The sequence below is a fragment of the Tetrahymena thermophila genome (genome assembly GCF_000189635.1).
Source record: "Tetrahymena thermophila SB210 genomic scaffold scf_8254436, whole genome shotgun sequence".
In the NCBI taxonomy this organism is placed as follows: Eukaryota; Ciliophora; class Oligohymenophorea; order Hymenostomatida; family Tetrahymenidae; genus Tetrahymena; species Tetrahymena thermophila.
The window spans coordinates 61,145-81,380 of NW_002476217.1; the positions used below are offsets into that span (position 1 = coordinate 61,145).

Consider the following 20,236-nt stretch of genomic DNA (forward strand, 5'->3'; position numbering starts at 1 on the left):
GTATTAGTGTTGAGCATTTGTTTATTTTTACGATTTTAAATTTAACAAGTCTGTTAGTAATTTCAATATTTATTTCTTTTACTTTTAATTTTTGAAATCTCTTTATAATTTAAATTTTACAGTAAAAAGTTTATTTATGAATTGATTTGAATATGACTGTAAAATGGGTAAAAGCTAGTTAAAAAAAATAGCTAGGCAATTTTTAAATAAGATTTTTTACTAAAAAAAATCATTGGTACTTTATCAAGAGGCTATAAAGCTGTTTGTATTTTTTCAGTAAAAAGAAATTTGAAAAAAAAATTAAGAGAGTATCTTGAATTATTAATTAATAGTTTTATAGCTAAGAAGCTAAGATAGTAAGCATATCAATCGAGAGATAAAACATTTATTATAAAAATAAAAAGAGAAATTCTATAATAAGAGTCTCATTAATTAAAAGGATTGCATTTATAAATAATTAACACTAGCTAAAAAAGATATTAAAGATTATGAACAACTCAAATTTAAGGCATTAAACTTTATCAGTTGCAGCGCTTCCAAAATGTATGATTCTTTTTTACTGGATGTTAAATAATAAATTTTAATTTATGAGAGATAGATCTCAAAAATTATTTAGCAATTTCTTAAACTTTTAAGTAATTATAAAACTTTGTTTATTAGAGGGAGAAATTAGAACAACATAATTGCTTGAATACACTAATGGCATATTTTAGGGCCAAATGTCTGGTTATCCATTAAAAAAAAACGGATTAGGAGTTTTCGCTTTTGATAATGGAGATTTTTACTTTGGTGAATGGGAAAATGATTAGCTCCAAGGAGAAGGAATTTTATTTTTTGCATTTGGAGGATTTGTGCATGGGTTTTTTGAAAAAAGCAAGTTACATGGACCTGCTTTTTTAAAATTTTCAAACGGTGAAATTTACGAAGGTTACTGGAACAATGGTCTTATAGATGGTGAGGCATATAACTACTTTATAGATGAAAACTTATGGCTAAAGTGCTAATATTCGAATGGTAAATTTTAAAACCTCCTAGAAGAAGGAGAAGGAAGAGCTCCATCAAGTAAATACTTTAAAAGAAATTTGAATCTCAAAATAAATTTTGAATATCAAAAAACATTTATTTTTTCATTATGAATGTAGATTTATTAAATAATTACTTTAACTTAAATGTATGCATACAAGTATATAATGACTATTTCTAATTAAATATTAATTAAATTTATTTTCATAATAGAAAATAAAGTTTTTAATTTTTTAAAAAGATGTTTTAGCAAATTTAAGTGAAATGAAGTCTATAAGCGATAAGCACAAAACACCTGAGAATCCAAGGGTTAAAATTTTAGATTTTAAGGATGGATAGTAATTCTTAGGTGCTGCAAATAAAAATAAAACTTGTGGGTTAGGTATTTTAAGAAGATTAGATGGAAAATGCGACATAGGGTTTTGTGATGATGGAAGATTCGTAGATGTAGGACGCATAAATCTGAAAGATGGAGGACTTTATGATGGGCTTCTTAAAAATGGAAAATTCAATGGAAGAGGTATGTATTATAATCCTAAAGATAAGAGCTGGTTTTATGGACACTTTGAAAATGGAGAATGTAAAAAAATATCTAAATAGGGATAAGGAAAGTATCCTTTACAAATAGTTGAGTAAATTAGAGCTTAGCACCATAAAAAATCAAATCGTTACGTTGATTAGATAGTAGCTCCTAATGTTTTTTATGTTCCTACAGGTTATAATAGAAATCAAAAATAAACAAAAGAAACAGAGTGGTAGCCTTAAAAAATAGAATAAATGAGAGAAAAAACTTTCAGTCATAGAAAATCTCCTAAGTTAATTCGTAGCTTATACGTTCATGAATAAGTTTTCAAAGATTATGATGATCTCAGCCAAAGATAAAAAATGAGAATGATTTAATCTGAAAAAGCAATGACAGCTTCTCCTAACTCCAAACTTTACTAGCATTACTTACAAAAGTCTGCTAACAGTGAATAAGATGAAAATATAGTAAAAAGATCTGGTAATAAAAAAGATGGTGAAAGAGATAAGAGATCATCTCCTATGCAAAATTAAATGTATCCAAACTAAATCAATAATAGAGGAAGATAAATTAGCCCTTTTAACAAATCAGATTAAAAGCCAAGCCAATATTATTCACCATAAAAGACTCCTGATTAGCTAAAACAGATGATGAATTCTTCTCTATCCTCCTCAATTAATAATTAAAAGAAAGGAAATCAGAATACTTAAAAAGGCTAATAAACAGCTTAGCCACTCTAAGCTTCAAAGGTATAAAGTGATCCTAATTAAAACTATATTAATATTTAAGACTCTTATGATATGAGCATAGAGGGTATTCCATATGAAAAAGAGGAAAGACAAAAAAAAAGTAAATTGTCATAACAACAAATTAATAAAATACCATCATAATCAAGTGGATAAGATAACAAATTTATAATAATTGATCAGAATCCTGCTTAAGTGTAGAGCTTTAGTTCACCTACTTTCAATCAGTAACAGTTATTAACTTAGGAACAAGCTTAAAAGCATCTCTAGTAAATGTAATAGTAGCTTCATCCAACAGGCGAAAAAGAATTATAAGATTAGAAAATATCAAGCGAAAAAAAATTCTAATCTATTGAAAGTGGAAATAGTAGTGGAGACTAGTAAGTATATTAAAATAACCAAGGAACCAATTTTACATAATTTGATACAAAAAATCAAATGGGATAAAAAAACTAACCTAGCAGTACTCATTTAATATCTAGCAACAACCCTTAAACTTAATTTAGAAAGAACACTTTCGGTGAAGAAATGAATTAGGATTTACCTGACTAAAAACCATTTAAATCAAATTCTATGCATAATTAAGCATCTCGTCCAATTGATACTATTGGTTATTCTTTATCTCCTACAGTCTACTCTACAATTAATGAATAGCCATTCTAATCAGAATATTAGTCTCAAAAATCTTAAAACAAAGATCAATTTTTATAATCTGTCTCTTAATTTAATAATCCAGCTGAATAATAATAGTTTTTAAATTAATAGTCTTAATATAATAGAAGACCTTTATCTTAAAGTCTGCATTCTGGTTTATAAAAGACTGAATAAAAGGAGTTATTTAATTAAAAAATACCAAGTGAAACAAGACTATCATAATAGATTTCATCTTCTTAATCAATCGATTAAAATCCTAGAAAGTTAAGACTTTCTTAGTATATTGCTAATAATGTAGAAGAACCAATTAAATAACTAGTCAAAAAGGCAATAGAAACGGATAATAACTCAGAGTTTCTTTAAAAATATAGAAATGTTCTTTTTGAAGATGACCCAAAAAGCACATTCTCAGATTACTAAGATTTAGTTAGTGCTAGAAATAAAATTATTCTGAATAAAATTGAATAAAATAAACTCTTTAGCTTAGAATAAGCTGCTTCTCATCAAGATGATCTGATTTCATTTTAAACTTCTATAATAGGTTTATAAGATTAATTTATTTCAAAGTAAAAGAGGTCAAAATCTTTAATGAGTTCACTATAAGGAGGAAATTTACACAGTCCAGTTGCATCAGGAGTAGATATTTAATCATAGTATGAGTCTACTTATAGGACAAACCTAGATTCTTAGAGAGATAATAAATTTATAAGTTAAAATAGCTAATAATTGGTGTCGAACTCGAACTTTAATACTAATAACCCAGCAGCTGGATTGAATTTAGGAGGTTAAAATGTTCGTTACTCTTCTCAACCCAATCTTCAAAGATTAAATCTCACTTCTCAAACACCCTAAGATTAGTATAATATTTTATAAAATTGCCCACCACTTTCAGGTAAATCCAATTATTCTTAATAAAATTATGGACATTAAGCAAGCATTTAGAGTCATGCTTCACAATCAAGCTAGCAATAGAATATTATTCTTGACACTTTACAATCTGTAAGAGGACCTAATAGCAATTACACCCAATTTAAGGACTAACAAATGCATTATTAATCTACTTCTCCATCTGTATAATAATACACTTAATCTCCTAGCACTCAAGCTGAATAGAACAAGTAAAAAGATGTTTAATAAAAAAATGATAAAGCAATACAAAATTAAAATTAAGTTAGCTAGTAATTCTAAATGAAAAGAGATGGATCTCCTCTTACTCCTAAATAAGGAATTATTAAAGATCCTTCTACTCCACGTAAAGGAGTATCACCTAAATCTGTGAGATTTTCATAAGAAATTTAGAACTAGCAAGCTTATACTCAACACACTTAAGAAAGTGAAGAAAATTAAGAAGACTAAAAATAAAATTCCACTAAAGTTACAGAAATGACATTCTAACAATAAAAAAATAATGATAATGTACCTTAAATAGTCCTTCCTTAGAGTCCAAATTAATAATAGAATTAAAAGAATGAATTTGAATAAATTGCTAACTTTATGCCTGATACCCCATAGAAACTCAACCCACAGCTAAATAAAGTTAAAGATTTACTTCAACATCAAGCTTCATATATTTCTTAAAATAGCTAAATTTCTAATCCAAAATAACTGATAAGATAAGTTGAAAGCTTCTTTAGCAGACAAAGCGATGATTAAGCTCAAATAGATCCTAAGGCTAAAGATTTTATAACAAAACTTAGAAATAACTCCCCTGAAAGCTAATAAATATTATAAACTTTTTCTTCTCTCCCTTAAGAATAAAGACAGGAGTATATTTAAAAGTAGGTTACACGCTAAGCAGAGTCACAGATTCAATATGAATACTATAATGATCCTACGAATTAGTAGTAAAGAAATCAGTAAAATTAATTGAAAAATTTATAGCACTTACACAGCAGATCTTCATCTTTATCTAGTGAAAATAGAAGCCAAAATAATTAAAATAACTAAGATAATAATTACAATTTCAATTAAAGTAATACTCAGCAAACAACAGGAAATGATTAAAAGCCCCCAATTCATCGTTTCAGAGAAGTATACTCAACAATTATCTCTCCTAAAAATACTAATGAGCAAAGTTAAATTATATCAAGATAATAGAGTGGAGATTTTACAAGTAATTAAGGAGGTTAAATTGATTAGTAAAGAGAGAAATAGAATTAAAATGAACCCTTTTAGAGGACAAACATGCATTAAGGCTCAATTTAAAATTAACAATAAGTTCAAAGATAATCACCCAATTAAAAGAAAAGTGAATTTTATGTTGATAGAAATAACTAAGATAATATAGATTCTACAGAACTCTAGTATTCTAGTTAATTTGATTAAAATGATAGCGTAAGATAATTTCCTTAAAGAACTCCTGCTAATACTATAACATTTAACCCTAATAGCAATTAGGGTATAATATAACAAGGAAGTTACTATTCTCCTGACACTAAATAAACTAACTAGGGAGAATCTTAATACATAATATAAGGAAGTACTCCTTTAGAAAAGTAAGGATCTTAGGTTATGAACTAAACTAGTCCAGGCTTATAAAATAATTTAAGTGCTATTGAAAGCTGTTAGTACTCACAGTCTAATCTAAACTATAGTTAATCACCTGAATAAATAAGATTAACAACTAATGATCAGTAAAATACTAATTCAAACAATAATTCTTTTAGATAATCGATTGCCTCAAATAACTAAAGTAATTAACGTCTAATTTCACTTCAGCAACAATACGATTAATAAAATATACCTCAAAATGAATAAATTATTAATTAAAGTAATATACAAGATAAGAGTTATAATAGTAAAAATTAGTTTGATTAAACACTACCAGATGAAGTTTGTGAAGATTTTGAAAATATCAACATAGGAAACTTTACTGAAAGGAACTCTGAAGAAAAGTAAAGCCAATATAATGATTAATAAGGACAATAAAGTTTTATAGGAGAAAATATTCGTGTTATTGATAGAAGTAGCTATTAATCAACTCCAGATAGACCACAAATAGTAAATACAGAGCATCAATAAGCTTTAAACTAAAAACTTTAACAAAATCTTCCTAATTAAGCAAATAATCAAATAAATAAATTTTAAGAATACCAGTAAAGATAAGAATAAAGTTTATAAAAGATAGGTAGTAAATATGAAGATTCGCCTTAAGATTTAAGCAATTTCATAGAAAAAAATAATGATTAATATCTATAAAATTAAAGTATCTAAAGCACTCCCTCTCACCTTCATTAAGATTTAGAAAACTAAGGCCAAAATTAATCTTAAAAGCATTTAAATCCTTAATCACAGCAATATCCATAATAAGAATAAAACCAAAACAATTAATAAAAATAAAATAGTTAAATGGGTATTCCTTAAAATTAAGATCAAGATATTTATGAGGAAAGGAGAAAATAATAACAAATACCATTTTCTAAAGATAATTTAGAACATTATGAAAATGTTTAATAATTTTATAATTAAAATCCATAAATGTAGAATTAATAATTATCGCCTAATTAACAAAGCTAAAATAACTCTATTAAACAAAGTGATAAAGAGCAAATTTCACCATAAATGAAATAAAATAATAAAAATCAAGAGGAATATTAAATTAAAAACAAATAAAATTAGGGTGAAATATAAAGCTAATTGATCAATGATAATTCTAAAAGACAATAGTCCCCTTAACAAAAAGGAAATGAGTAAATATAAGCATCATCAGAATATCCTGATACAATATATTAAAAATAAAATCCCTAGAGATAACCTGAAAACAATTAAAATTTAATTCAGGGAAAACAAGAGTTAAGTCCTTACTCTTCATAAAATATTAAAGATATATAATATGCTTAATAGATATAATAACAGTAGAAATTTATTTCAGAAAAAAATCTGTAAGATTAAGACTCTCCTTTTTAGGAAGAAAAAGTATTTTCAGGGTAAAATGTAAGCGAAAAGAATTTAACTAGTCATAAAAATCTAAATTAATAAGATTCTGAGCTTTAGAATTCTCCTATAATTACCCAAAAAAGCTAATATAAAAGTTAAGACAGATCATTTTTATAAAGTTAAGATAACTTTAAAGACTAATAAAGCCCATATTCTTAATAAAATTTTAGTTAAAAAGAAGATTAGCACTAATATCAATAATAATAATAAATGGAAAATAAAATTAAATCTAAACATTCTCCTGTTAGTGAAGGAAATTTTTAGTCTTAGAATATTTAAAGTTAAGAATTTTTAAGTAATAGCTAAAATTAAAATAAATATTAACCTTAATAATTTGATTCTCCAATAATAACTGAAAAAAGTATACAGCAGAGATAAGGAAGATAGATTACTATAGATTAATCCTAAATTAACTAAAATTAATTAATATAGAGTAATGATTAAATTATATTTAAAGATTAATCAAGTCCACGTACTTTGTAAAATATGAATGCTGGAGATCATCAATTTTAAGAATAACATTATTATTAATAATAGTAATAAAAATAAGAACCAATGTAAGAAAGAAGTTTTACTAACTAAAATTCTGTGTATTAATAAGAAAAATCTCAAAATTTAAGTTCATAGAATGAAAGAGGAGTGACTAACAGTTAAAACTAAATCTAAAAATCTATTTCTCCAAGAATTTCTCATTAAAGCTAATATTCAAGTTAGGAAAGACATAATATTACAGATCAATAACAAATATATTAATAAGATGATTAAGTTTAAATTAATTAAAAATAGTAATAAAGTCCGTATACTTCTTAAAGTAGAGATATTCAAAATTAATAATATTCTTCTTAAAGTGGTGGAGATTATTAATTTTAATAATAAAATATTAGTGTAGATAATCAAAAAGATTAAGGGGGTTTTTCTGCTTCAAGTTAAAGCTTAAAATCGTAAAATTTGAAAAACTAATAGATTGGATAATCTAAATAATATTTTGAAAACTAATAATTTTAAGAAGACGAAGATTCAAATCCTTAAATAAAAAAATCTTCGCCTTTTAACTAAAGTAAAAGTATTTCTTAAAATGTTGACGAGGGCCAAAGTTAGAATTTTACAAATTAAGATAACTATTCCACACATAAATCTTAAGAAAATGTCATATTAAGTCAAAGTAGTGTTTCACCTTAAAAATATTATTCTAATAATTAATTGGATAGTTAAAAACCTATAAATTAAGTTCATCAATAAGAATATTAGTAGTAATAATATTAAATTAGCCAGTCTCCATAACAACATTATACACCACAATCTGATATATCTAAAAAATCAGTTTAAAATTAGTAAACAAATTTAAATGAAAAAGATATTTCTCCTAGCAGATTTTCCTAAAACAAAAATCAAGAATCTATTAACATTAGTCAGTAGTAAGGGTAAGAAATATCTTAGCAATTTTAATAACAAGGATAGTTTTCAAGCTAGCAATTATCATCGTAAAGAAGTAATTTATCTCCTTAAAATTTGTAATTTAGTTAAAAACAACAAAATCAATCATAAATTGATTTAATAAGGAATAATTAAAGTTAAGAGCTAAATTAATAATCTCCTTCCCATTCTTAAGGCTAATACGCTTCAAGATAATCTAATAAAGAATTGGCATAAAATTTATCAACAAATAAATCGTAAGGTCAATCACCTTAAAGTTTATCAAAAAATAATTTAGATGGATTTTAAGAAGCCTAATAAACTAGACATATTCAATAATCACATAATTAATCATAATAGGATGATTCTCAATATTAAAGCCCCTAGTCTTAGCAAAGAAAAATTCATATTAATGATTAATCTTAAAGCTAATTCAATATTACATAATAAAGTCCTTATCAATAGTCTTTCAATCCTTCACTACAAAAATTGAATACTCCAGGGTACGATTAAAACTATTCATAAAATATGATTAACACTCCATAGATAAATAATTAAATAAACAAAGGGACTTCTGGATTTTAAGAAAATGAATAATAGCAATAATCTAATTAAATTTAAATGAAATCATCTGAAAAATAAAACTTCTCAACAGGATAATAAGCTCAAATAGTTGATGCTAAGGAAAGTAATTTTTCAAATGATAACTAATATTATTCTGCTTCTGGATTATCTTCACCTAATCGTTAACCATAAAACTCAAATAAAACATAAAATCTAAATGACTAGAGTAACTTCTAAATTAGATAAAATGATAGTTTCTAGGATTAATAAAAATACGATTATCCTTAAAACTCTTAAAGACCAATTGTTTACAATTAGCAAGAAGTAAGTTCTGATTAACTCTAATAATAAGATGAAAATCCTGTAAGTAATTCATCATAGAGATAAAATGTTTTATAAAGTGATTTTAAATAATCACCAATAAGCAGCGATTTCTAGCAAAAGTAATTTAGATAAAGTCCTTATAATTAAGAAAGAGAATAATAATACTTTAATTAATAAATATTGAGTAATGAAAAGAGTTAAGGAGATTCTTAAATTTAATCATAAAAAAGTTTGAATTAAGAATAATAGTAATAAGCAAATAGTCCTTTTAGATAATAAAATACATAATCAAATAATTTAAACGAAGCACAATAACATTTCATTTCATAATAATCTGGAGCATCTAATAATGATAGACAATTAAGTAGTCCTTAAAAAAGTAACATACCTAATTAATAATTATAAATATCTTACGATTAAAGGTAGTAAAGTCCTATCTCAAATGATTTTAATATGAAATCTTAAATTAAATCACCTTATGTAGAAGATTAGTAAAACAAAAGCAGTTAGTCTATGTAATAAAGCCCTTTTTCAAGAGAATAAGAAGTTAAAAATTCAAATTAAGTCTAAAATAATCAATACTCTTAAAAAGACTCTTCTTCAACATTAAATAAAAGTCCTTATTCAGAGAATGTTAACTAAGATTAAACTCTTTAAGAATAGGTGGAAAGACAAAACAGTCCTAATTATTAAGAAGATAAATAGTTCTAATTAGAAAGATAAATAATAAGATAATAATAGCCTTATAGTTCTTCTAAAAGCCCTTAATCAGATTTGAACTAATCAATCAAAAATCAAATATAAAATTCGCAATCTCCTTTAAGCAATAAATAATTAATGAGTAGTGATAAAACGAGATAATAAAATGATTAAGATAATTATGAATAAAATGAAGATGAATATGAAGACAATTTATATTTTGAAAATGAACCTGTAGTAAAATCTAATTTATAGAAATCATAAGTAACCAATACTCCTGTATCAACAAATTAAGTTGAAGATTAAAATAAAGATTTTAATAAATATTAACCACAAGAATAAGGTTTAATATAAGGTACTTCAAAACAAAACTTAGAAGATTAGTAATCATTAGAAAGATCAATCCACAAATAATAACCTTATATCTCCTCAAGAAGCCCTTAGTCATTAAGCAATTAATAGTCTGCTAATTAAAAATAAAGTTTATAATCTCCTTATAGCCAAAAATCACCTATATAATCCAGAGATCAATAAATATTGCAAAGTTAATAAGGAATATTAAATCAAAATTAGGATGAGTAAAATAATTATTTAGAAAATTAGGGTTTAGAATCTTCTTAAATAAATTTAACTCCCTCTAGATCATAAATAAGTGCATAAAATATCTCTTAATACACGAAATCACCCTAAAACTAATCTTCAAATATCCATGATATACATCCTATTTCATAGTAGAATGTAATTAGTTCTCAAATAACTGACTCTAATTTAAGCCCAAAATTCAGATAAGAAGAGTAAAATGTTTAATAACAACAAAATATTGTTTACAATCCTTAATAAATTTAGTAAAGAATAAGTAATAGCCCTGTTAATTAACAAAAAATTAGCTCTCCTTAAAGCTCTATTTTGTATAGTAAAGATTAGCTTTCTGAATAAAAAGATACACTTAATTAGATGAAAAATCCTTCGTCTCCATATCATTAACAACGATAATTTGAATCTTAAAAAATATCTGGTAATCAATCATAAATTTAAGAATTACCTTAAGAAGCTAACTTATAAAATAAAGGTGAATCAGATTAAGGATATTTTGAATAATACAACGAACAATCTCCTTAAATAAAAGGTTTATAAATTAAACAGAATTCTTAAGGCTAGTAAGAATATTTGTCTAAGTCAAGACACTCTTCATCCCCTTATTCTTATTAAAGATCAGATCAACAAGAATAAGCTATAAATATCTAACAAAAAAGATAAGGTTCTTCTGAAAATAAATAAAAATCTCAAGAATTTAATAGGCTAGACTCTTAAAATTAAAATCAACCAATTGATAACAACTAATAAATGTTTAACAAATCATAAGATAATTATATCTATGAATAGCAATTATCTCCAATTTCTCATTCATAAATAAGTTAAATATCTAAAGGTTCTCCTGTAAAATAAAGCTATTAATAAGAACTCTAAACTCCTGAAAAATTAAAGAATTAAGTGTAGAAATCATCTTAATATGGGGAAAAAAGCGATTAATCACCATAATAAAGTGAAAGTTTAAAATAAAAGTTAAACTAAACAAACTAAAGCCAATTTAATTTATAGGAAGACTAAACAACTAACTTTAAGCCTAGTAGTAGTAAATAACTAAATAAATCATAAGATATTTTCTAAGAATCATAGTAAATTAGTCCTTATTATGAGAGCAATTAGAGGAATTAAGAATTATTAAACTCTCCTTATAGTCAAAACATTAATAGAGAAGCATATGTAGATTCATCAAAAAATTTAAATGAAGAGTTGAGAAAAGAGAGCAAGAGACAATCAAGATAGTCAATTTCTCCAGTGAATACTCCACGCACTTAAAGCTTGGCAAAATAACTTGACCCTTCTATAGATGCAAGTGCAAGTAGATATTTATCAGATAAATAATACTCTAGCGTTGTTGTTAGAGAAGATGTTCAGGCACTTCCTCTTAGCCAATCAATCAAAAAATCATAAGAAGAATTTGTTAAATCCCCAAATAAAACTATCTATAAGAAAGTAGGTAGTCTTTAATCTCCTCCTGTTTCACCTAATTTAAGTCCTAATATGAAGAGTTCAAATGCTCCTATTGGTTAGATTAACTAGCCTTATAGCGCACGCACTTACGGTGAACAAACAAGATCTTCAAATATATATTCTCAATTAAAAAAAGGAGTTAGCTAAGATGGTAATCAAATGTTTTTGCCAGAAGATGTTAGCAAATAAGAATTATTTGCAAATCCTTTATATAATATTTAAAGTCCCATTCAATTAGTAACTGGAATATATCAAAACTAAGGATCTGCATACAAATAATTTGAACCATAACATTAGGGAGGATAAGAAATTTAAAATTTACAAAAGAAGTCCAGTTAAGGAAATATATCCTTAATCCCAAATGTTCATTCAACAGCTTAAAGCTAAGGTAAAGTCTCATAGTCCTTAACATCTAATTAAATTCCTTCAAGTAATATTTATGCCTCTTAAAGGATAGGTTCAATAGATACTTAACCAAATACTAAAGCTAATATAGGTGCTTATAGCTCAGAGTATCCAATAGGTTTTGAATAGTATGCTAATAATCATAAAAAATAATAATCTTAAAGCTATTCTTAAGAAAAAATTCCAGATTTAGTTGATAAGCAACAATCTTCTCATGAATAAAGAAGTAGTAGCCCTATTTACTATTAAACTCTATCACCAAATGAATCTCATAACTCCAGATAAATTATATAAAAGTAGCTTTAAAATCTAAGATAAAGCTAAAATTTAGAAAGTAGTAAACCTTTTAGAGAAGACAGTCCCAGATCGAATAACAATAAAAATATAATTTTTTCTTAAAGCTAAATGTAATAAAAACCATTTTAGGGATAAAGAAGTAGGTAATCAAGCGAAGGAAATATTTAATAACAAATCATTCAGAAGAAAGGATATATCTCTCCTGTAAGTACTTCTCGCAGATAAAGTTAAGATGAATTAATCAAGTAAGAATCGAATAATAAAAATAGACCTACTTCTTCTTTTAATATTTCCTAATAATTCTAAACCATTCCTCAGTAATAGGACTAAAGATTTTAAACAACCTATAGTAATTCTTATTCAAGTATTCCTACCTTAGCTTATAAAAGTAATTCTGAATCAAAATAAATTTAGTAAAGCTAAAGAAAATTCTCTAACCCAATTTTGTAAACTGAAGAAATTCCCCGTCCTAATTTCTAAAATTTACCAGAATATTTATAATCTCCTTAACAGAAATAGGGATAATTTAGTGGCAAAAAATTAAACTCAGAAAAATACCTTAGTAGTAGTTCTCGCAGATAAAGTTATGAAAATCTCACCAGCTCTCAAAATAATTAATTAGTATAACCACCTTATGCAGTTGATACTGATCTTACTAATTATAAAAACCAGCAAAGACCTCCTTCTTTTTCACATTCTGATTTTGTATTTTAATAATAAGCTAATTTCTAAGCAAAAAATAGCTATTAACCAGATAATTAATATTAATTTGAGCCTTCATAAAATTACGATTCAAATTATAACTAGTTTAATGAGTAAAAACAATAATAATAAATATAATCTATGACAACTAAAACAAAGATTTCACCAAATGTAAGTGGACTTTTTTCAAATAATGCGAAATCTATAAATGATATGTAATTAGACTTTTAACAAGGTAGTTAATTTAATTTGTAATCAAATCTTCCTTCATTCTAACCTATACTCTCTCCATTAAGTAATTCTCAAGGTAATTTTACATAATAAAGATAACAGTAAAATCCATTTTCATAATAAACACTGCTACCAACATCCCCACTATTTTTCGATCAATAACAGTAGTAAACAGAAGGTGATTAATAGTAAAAGCGCTAGGTACCATACTTCTAAAGCTAAAAAAGTAGGGAAAAGCCTATATACCCATCATCAAAGAGCTAAGATTAATACGGATAGAGTATTCCAAAAATAGAAAGCTCTAATAATATGTAAGTATCTTCTTAATAAAATAAAATAATAGAGCCCTACTCAATTGAGTCATAAAGTAATTTTAAATCAAATCCTTATTCAGATTAGCAAGGATATCAAAAACAGCCGTCTAGATAAGACATGAGCGATTAAAGTAGAGCTAACTAAGTTTAGTAAAAGGATGAATTATATATGGATAGATAATCTTAGCTTTACAATAGTGGAAATTAACTAAATTAAGTTCCATTTAGTTATACAGTATAGGTAAGAGATTCAAATGATTAGTATCCTTACTCATAGAACGCTATCAAAAGTTCTACTATAAAGTCCCCAATCATAGAAGACAATGCTTCATTAAAAAGTTTGAGAGATAGTAGAAATTAGTTTGAAAAGAAAGAGCAATAATAGTATTAAGGTAATAGATAAAATTCTAGCAATTAAAATTAAAATGAATAAAAAGATAAAAATACTTAAAATTAAACTTCCACTTCATCATAGTATTAAGGTTATTATATTCCAAAGAAAATGGATATTCCTGTTACAGACATTTTAAATGAAAAAAGCTCTGAATAAATTTCAAGATAAAGTTAAGAAGAATTATTTAGAAATAGTCCTCTTCGTTCTGAAGCAGAAAAAAAATAGAATATTTAATAAGCATAATCATAAATACCATATATTGAAAATTCATCAAATATAGAAGAGAAATAATAATTTTAAGGACAAAATAAATAATATTAATTCGAACAATAATAATAAGAAAAAGAGAGAGGAATTTCAACTAATAGATAAAAGGATGCTTAACTAATTACAAATAATGAATAAAGTAAATATTAAAATTAGTTTGAGTAAAGAATACCTGAATAGTAAAAATAAAGCTAATTCATATAAAATAACTCTCAATCCTAGTCTTCTTAATAATAAATAAGTAACCCTCATTAATAATCTTAATAAGAGTTTTAAATAAAATAATTAGAGAGTGGAATTTCAACTAATATATAAAATGATGCTTAAAAAATTTTAAGTAATGAATAAAGTAAATATTAAAATTAACTTGAGTCAAGAATACATGAATAACAAAAATAAAACTAATTCGTTTCAAATAACCCCCAATCCTAATATTCTTAATAATAGTTAAGTAACCTTCCATAATAAGAGTATTATCCATAAATCTAAGGTGAATTTAATTAGGAAATGAGTTTTTCATCTAGATAGCCAATTGAGAGACAATCAATTGAATAAATTCTTAAAAATTCATAGAGTAAATATGATAAAAATTTAAAATCAGATAACAAATTTGATTTATCCTCTAGAGATAAACACTCATCAGCAATAGGATAACAATAAAATGATTCATAAAACAGCTTTTAGAATTAAGTAAGTACAGATAAAAAAGATAAAGTATCTTTACAAAGTCAGCTTGAAGTGTCCGATTAAACATTCTAATAAAGATTCCCTACGTAAAATGAATATTCAATTATTTCTTCTTCAGATAAAAAATAAATTTCTAATTTAAGCTAAGGAAATGTTTAAAATTACTATCCCTCTTAAGTAGAAATGAATGAATAGATAAGTATTAATTAATCAAAAGATATCAAATAACCTCATCAATAAATTGATGAACCTACTAAGCATGCTAATTACTAATAATAAATTCCTTTAGGAAATTTCTAGGAATCAAAATAAAAATAGCTAACAAATCCTTAAAATTAAGAAAAATAAACTGCTTAAATATTCTATTAATAAGATGATAGATAGTAAAATAAAATTTAATAACAAGCTAGTAAGGAATTTGCATATTAATAGGATAATAAAGATATATATATGCCTGATAAATAATTTGGATATGAGTCAAAAGATATTTAATCTGCATAAAAACTCACTGATTCAGTAAAAAATGAATAGTTAAATACACAAAACTAACCTTAAAATTATTCTCGCGGTTCTTAATTAACTGAAGCATAGTTGGTTTAATAGAAAAGCAGTTATTAAGAAATAAACAGATCTCAAGGATAAGGAATAATTTAGATAAATTAAAGCTAAGAGAAAAGAAAGGATTAAATTACCTCTAATGATTCATTTGCTAATAGATAATTTATTTCTGAATAAAAGGAATAAGGAATTAACGAAAATAATGACCTACCATATAAAAGTAATATGGGAATTATAAATGATAATTTAAGTTATCCTTCTAGTCAAATACAAGGTTTGTAATACTCTTCCTATTAATCTAGACCAAACTAATCTCCTGATAATAAATAATAATCAATAAATATGAGTAGCTCATTTTAAGCATAAGATCCCTTTAATAGAAGCTCATATAATAAATCAATGGAATTTTTAAACAAATCTGGGTAACACTTAACTAGCTCTTTAGAAAATAAAGATTAAATCCCTTAAAATATTGCTGATCAAATGAATAAATAATAAACGAATTAAATTTATCAAACTTAGCCCTATAATTAACCCTATTTCCCTACGAATTCTAACAATTAAATTGAAAGCAAATAAAATTATGTAATAGATATACCATCTGATTTAAATAAGACCGAATAGTCTGATAAGAAGAAGTCTAAGAGTCCAAATAAATTTGAGGAGAGTTAATCTTTGTTTGGAGAAAAGGCTCCATTAGGAAATTACTCCATACCAAAAACATATTAAAGTAAATCATCTGCCTTTGATAATATCTCTTATGTAAATAACCCTCAAGTAAAAAGTAATGCTTTAAATGAGGGTTCTTTTGGAGCTCCTAAATATTAAAATACCTAATCTATATCTTCTGCTTCTTACCAATCTTCACCCCCAAATAAATAGTAAGCTAGTATTAACATAAGTTAAGATATTAGCTCAGGTAACCAATTAAAGTATATTATTCCCTTAAATTCAGAGGATGCTAAAAATAGAGAAAAATATTTACTTAACTAGCCTAACCAATCAGTTGAATACTATTCAGCTGGATCTGTAAATTAATACCCATAAGCTAGTGTTTAAAATTAATAAAATTTAGAGAATAGTTTAAGATCATAGAGTTCACCTTAAAAAAATATTTAAAGTTAATTTTAGAATGATTTATAAGAGAGACAATCATCCCTTCCTCCAAAATAATAAGTTTCAACCTTATAAGAATAAATGTAAATTCCAGTTGCAAATGTTGGAAATATTGGTCAGAAAGAAGTAAGTAAATAAGCTCTAACTTAAAGCAGCGAAAATGAAAGAACAGGATAGCAAAAGGATAATTATTAAATAAATGAAGCTTAGCACAGATTAAATACTGACTAGTGGTCTCTAGATTAGAATTTCTAAGGCTTGCAAGCTCCTAAGATGCTTAATAGCTAAAGTAGCTAGTCAAATAATAGATATACTACTCCTATGTAAACTGCTTAGTTTAATAGCTAAAGTTTTGATGAGCTAAGTGATGCGAGCAGAAAGCAGGAATAAAAAATTAATAATGACAATATGTCATTTTCATAATTAGGAAATAGTCAATAAAAAACTTAAAGATAAAATTCACCATTGAAATCATAAAATCAAGGTACTTTGAATTAATTATCTGAAAGAGAGTAAGTTCCTGTAAGCAACTAATAATAAATGTCTATTCCTTCCTCATCTTAAAAAGATATGCAAGATATCTCTGAATTGCCAGAGGAGTTCAAAAAATAATCTAAATATTAATATCATAATCTTGGAGTTACACCTTTACCAGGAACAGTAAATAATAACAAATAAAATAGCCAATAAGGACTTAATAGTTTTAGTATGGATAATAAGAGCTTGAATTAGCAAAATCCTTTAGATGATTCATATAGAACCGTTTCACAGAATGATGGTAGAGAACCTTAATCATCTTCTTTATTTAACCCTTTAATGTCAGCAAATACCAAAAATTAAATGAGTAAAAATAAAACTAATGACAACACATCTCAATGGTATTCATAAAACAACGACTCAAATTATCAAACTTTCTAGAGTCCATAATAAAATTAATCCTCTTCTAGTGTTCAACAATAGCAATAACAAGATTAGCATAACTTTATTACAAAACCTAGCAAAAATGCATAATTATTCTCAAGAGTTTCTGAGTTCCCATATTAACAATAAAATACTTCTTATTTAGTAAAAGGATTTGAAGATGATAGGATTTCAAATTAAAATATTTAACAGTAGTCAAATTAATCTCAAAATTAATAGAAATAAAATGATTCTTTAAAGAATTCATACGTAGAATAAAAAATTCGTGCATCTGATATAGAAGAATAAGGAAAACAATAAAATTAAGGCTTATCTCCCCTGCCTAAATAGAATTAGTATTATCCAGGTCCTTAATATAACTCTATTAACAATGAAGATGAAGTAAATTATAGAACTATAGTCTCTCATGGATCTGTCAGCACCTAAGGTTTGAGTGCTTAAAAGTAATACTAATCTCAAAGATAAGGAGATATCTCATAGAATTAATCATTTAATGACTCACCTAGCAAGAATATTCGTAGAATAAATTAAGGAAATAGTGGTCAACCAAATCAGATTAGGGAAAGACTAGATAATATCAGGAATATTGAAAGCAAAATTAAATAGTTAAGTGAAAACATTATGACTGCAGTTAATGAATCATAATAGTAAATCAAGTTGGGTGAGCAGTCATATGACAGCGTGAGAGAAGAAAGCAAAGATCAAGTTCCTGAAAACTATGAAGAAACAACTTTCCGCAATCAAGATTTCAAAGAAAGTTATAAGAAATCTAGGGCATAACAAAAATAACCTTATTAGAATGAATCTGTCTAAAATAGAGGAAACTAAAGCAGGTATAATTAAGATGTTGAAGGAAGTCTTGTTTACGATAATGCAAAATAATCTCATCGTCACTCACCTTATTCACAAATGTTTGGGCATTCTGACAATTCAACAACTTACATACCTTTTAATAGTCCTAATTAAATATCTCCTTTAATCTTCCCTAATGATTCTAACTAGTTCTCTTTATATCCTAATTCTTAAAACAATATTCCCTTGTCATATGTATAATAGAAAACAAAATCAGCTCCCTTAGTTCCTGGCGATCATAGATACCATTCCCAACCTCACTAAATGCAAAACATTAACTTAAGTAACTCAACATAATATCACAACTAAGCACCTTAATAAGGCACTTAATATCAAAGATAGAATGCTTAAATATAGTACGTTCCATAGTAGCATTAATCCCATATTTATAGCCCTATTAAACTACAATAAAGCACTTCAGCTTCTCCTTACAGATAATAAGTTCTAATAAGAACTCCAGTGTAATAACAAACATCTCCTATTTAGCAAAGTTACCAAATACCAGGATAAATACGTCAAGTAGTATAATCAACATCTCCTTATGGAAATAACTAAAAGAAATAACTTTCACCAATACAATCAAGTAATTTTATAAAATAATTTTAGCTTTTTAATTTAATTTCAAAAATAAAAATTTTATTTATTAACAAATATTTTTTAAATAACTAAGGTCATTCTGGATTATCTAACAATTAAAATAACACTCCAATCAGATTAGTTTAAAAAGAAGTTATTTATAAAACACAATCTCCAATAATTATTTCTGATCACTAATAAAGGTCTATATCAGCAAATAGATTAGCAACAGAAGTAATAAATCAAAGTGTAAATAATTTAAACTAAACAGTTGTTTCATAAGGTATTTCTCCACTTAGAAATCCCTAATAAGATGATAGCTTTGTAATGAAATAATCTAAAGGTTTTAACTTAAGCTAAAGCATAGTATCCCCAGTACCTGGAACAGGATAACATATAATAATTTCTCCTATTCGCGATAATTATATGTATCATAGTTTAGCAATGTCAAGATAAATTCCTTTATCTCCTAACATAAATCCTCTAAGTTCAAGTATTGCTAATGGAAACAGTCCATAAGTTTCAAAGACTCCACTTGAATTTATAAAATTCTATACTCCATAAAAGGTAAATTAGCATAATATAATTTTTTTTTTTTTCTAAATTATTTTTTTAATTATAAAGCAACAAATGTTCCGTTCTGAAAGACTTCATACTGCAAGCCCAGAAAAGAAAAACCTCAAAGAAAGTAAATTTACATAATCTTTAATATGCATGAATTAATATTTTTTTTTTACTAAAGTTGAGAAAATATAGTAGAAAACAAAAACAAGAACTTTCCTTAGCTGTTGTAAAAATGAAAATACAGATGAAGGAGAAGTAGAAATTGAACAAAGTTAAGGAAACCTTTTAACTTTACAATAAATAAAATAACAGCAGCTTCAATAACAAAAAGAGAAGGAAGATGAAAATAATTGTAATATTTACTGAAATAAAAAATTAATTTGATTATAATTTAATCTCACATATAAATTTTAAT

At 25.5% G+C, this 20,236-nt stretch overlaps 1 protein-coding gene across 1 annotated transcript; it reads left to right on the forward strand. All coding sequences in view use genetic code 6, as the record gives it.

Annotated features, from left to right (window-relative positions):
- Window positions 1-488: 488 nt before the first annotated feature.
- Window positions 489-20,187, forward strand: TTHERM_00938920 (endo-1,4-beta-xylanase xylA, putative; the record flags this gene model as incomplete). The annotated part of the gene is made up of 6 exons (XM_001031067.2): window positions 489-543; window positions 661-1,062; window positions 1,265-19,264; window positions 19,352-19,824; window positions 19,882-19,945; window positions 20,000-20,187. 6 exons carry the CDS (start codon window positions 489-491, stop codon window positions 20,185-20,187), a joined length of 19,182 nt encoding a protein of 6,393 aa, XP_001031067.2.
- Between the last annotated feature and the right edge of the window lie 49 nt (window positions 20,188-20,236).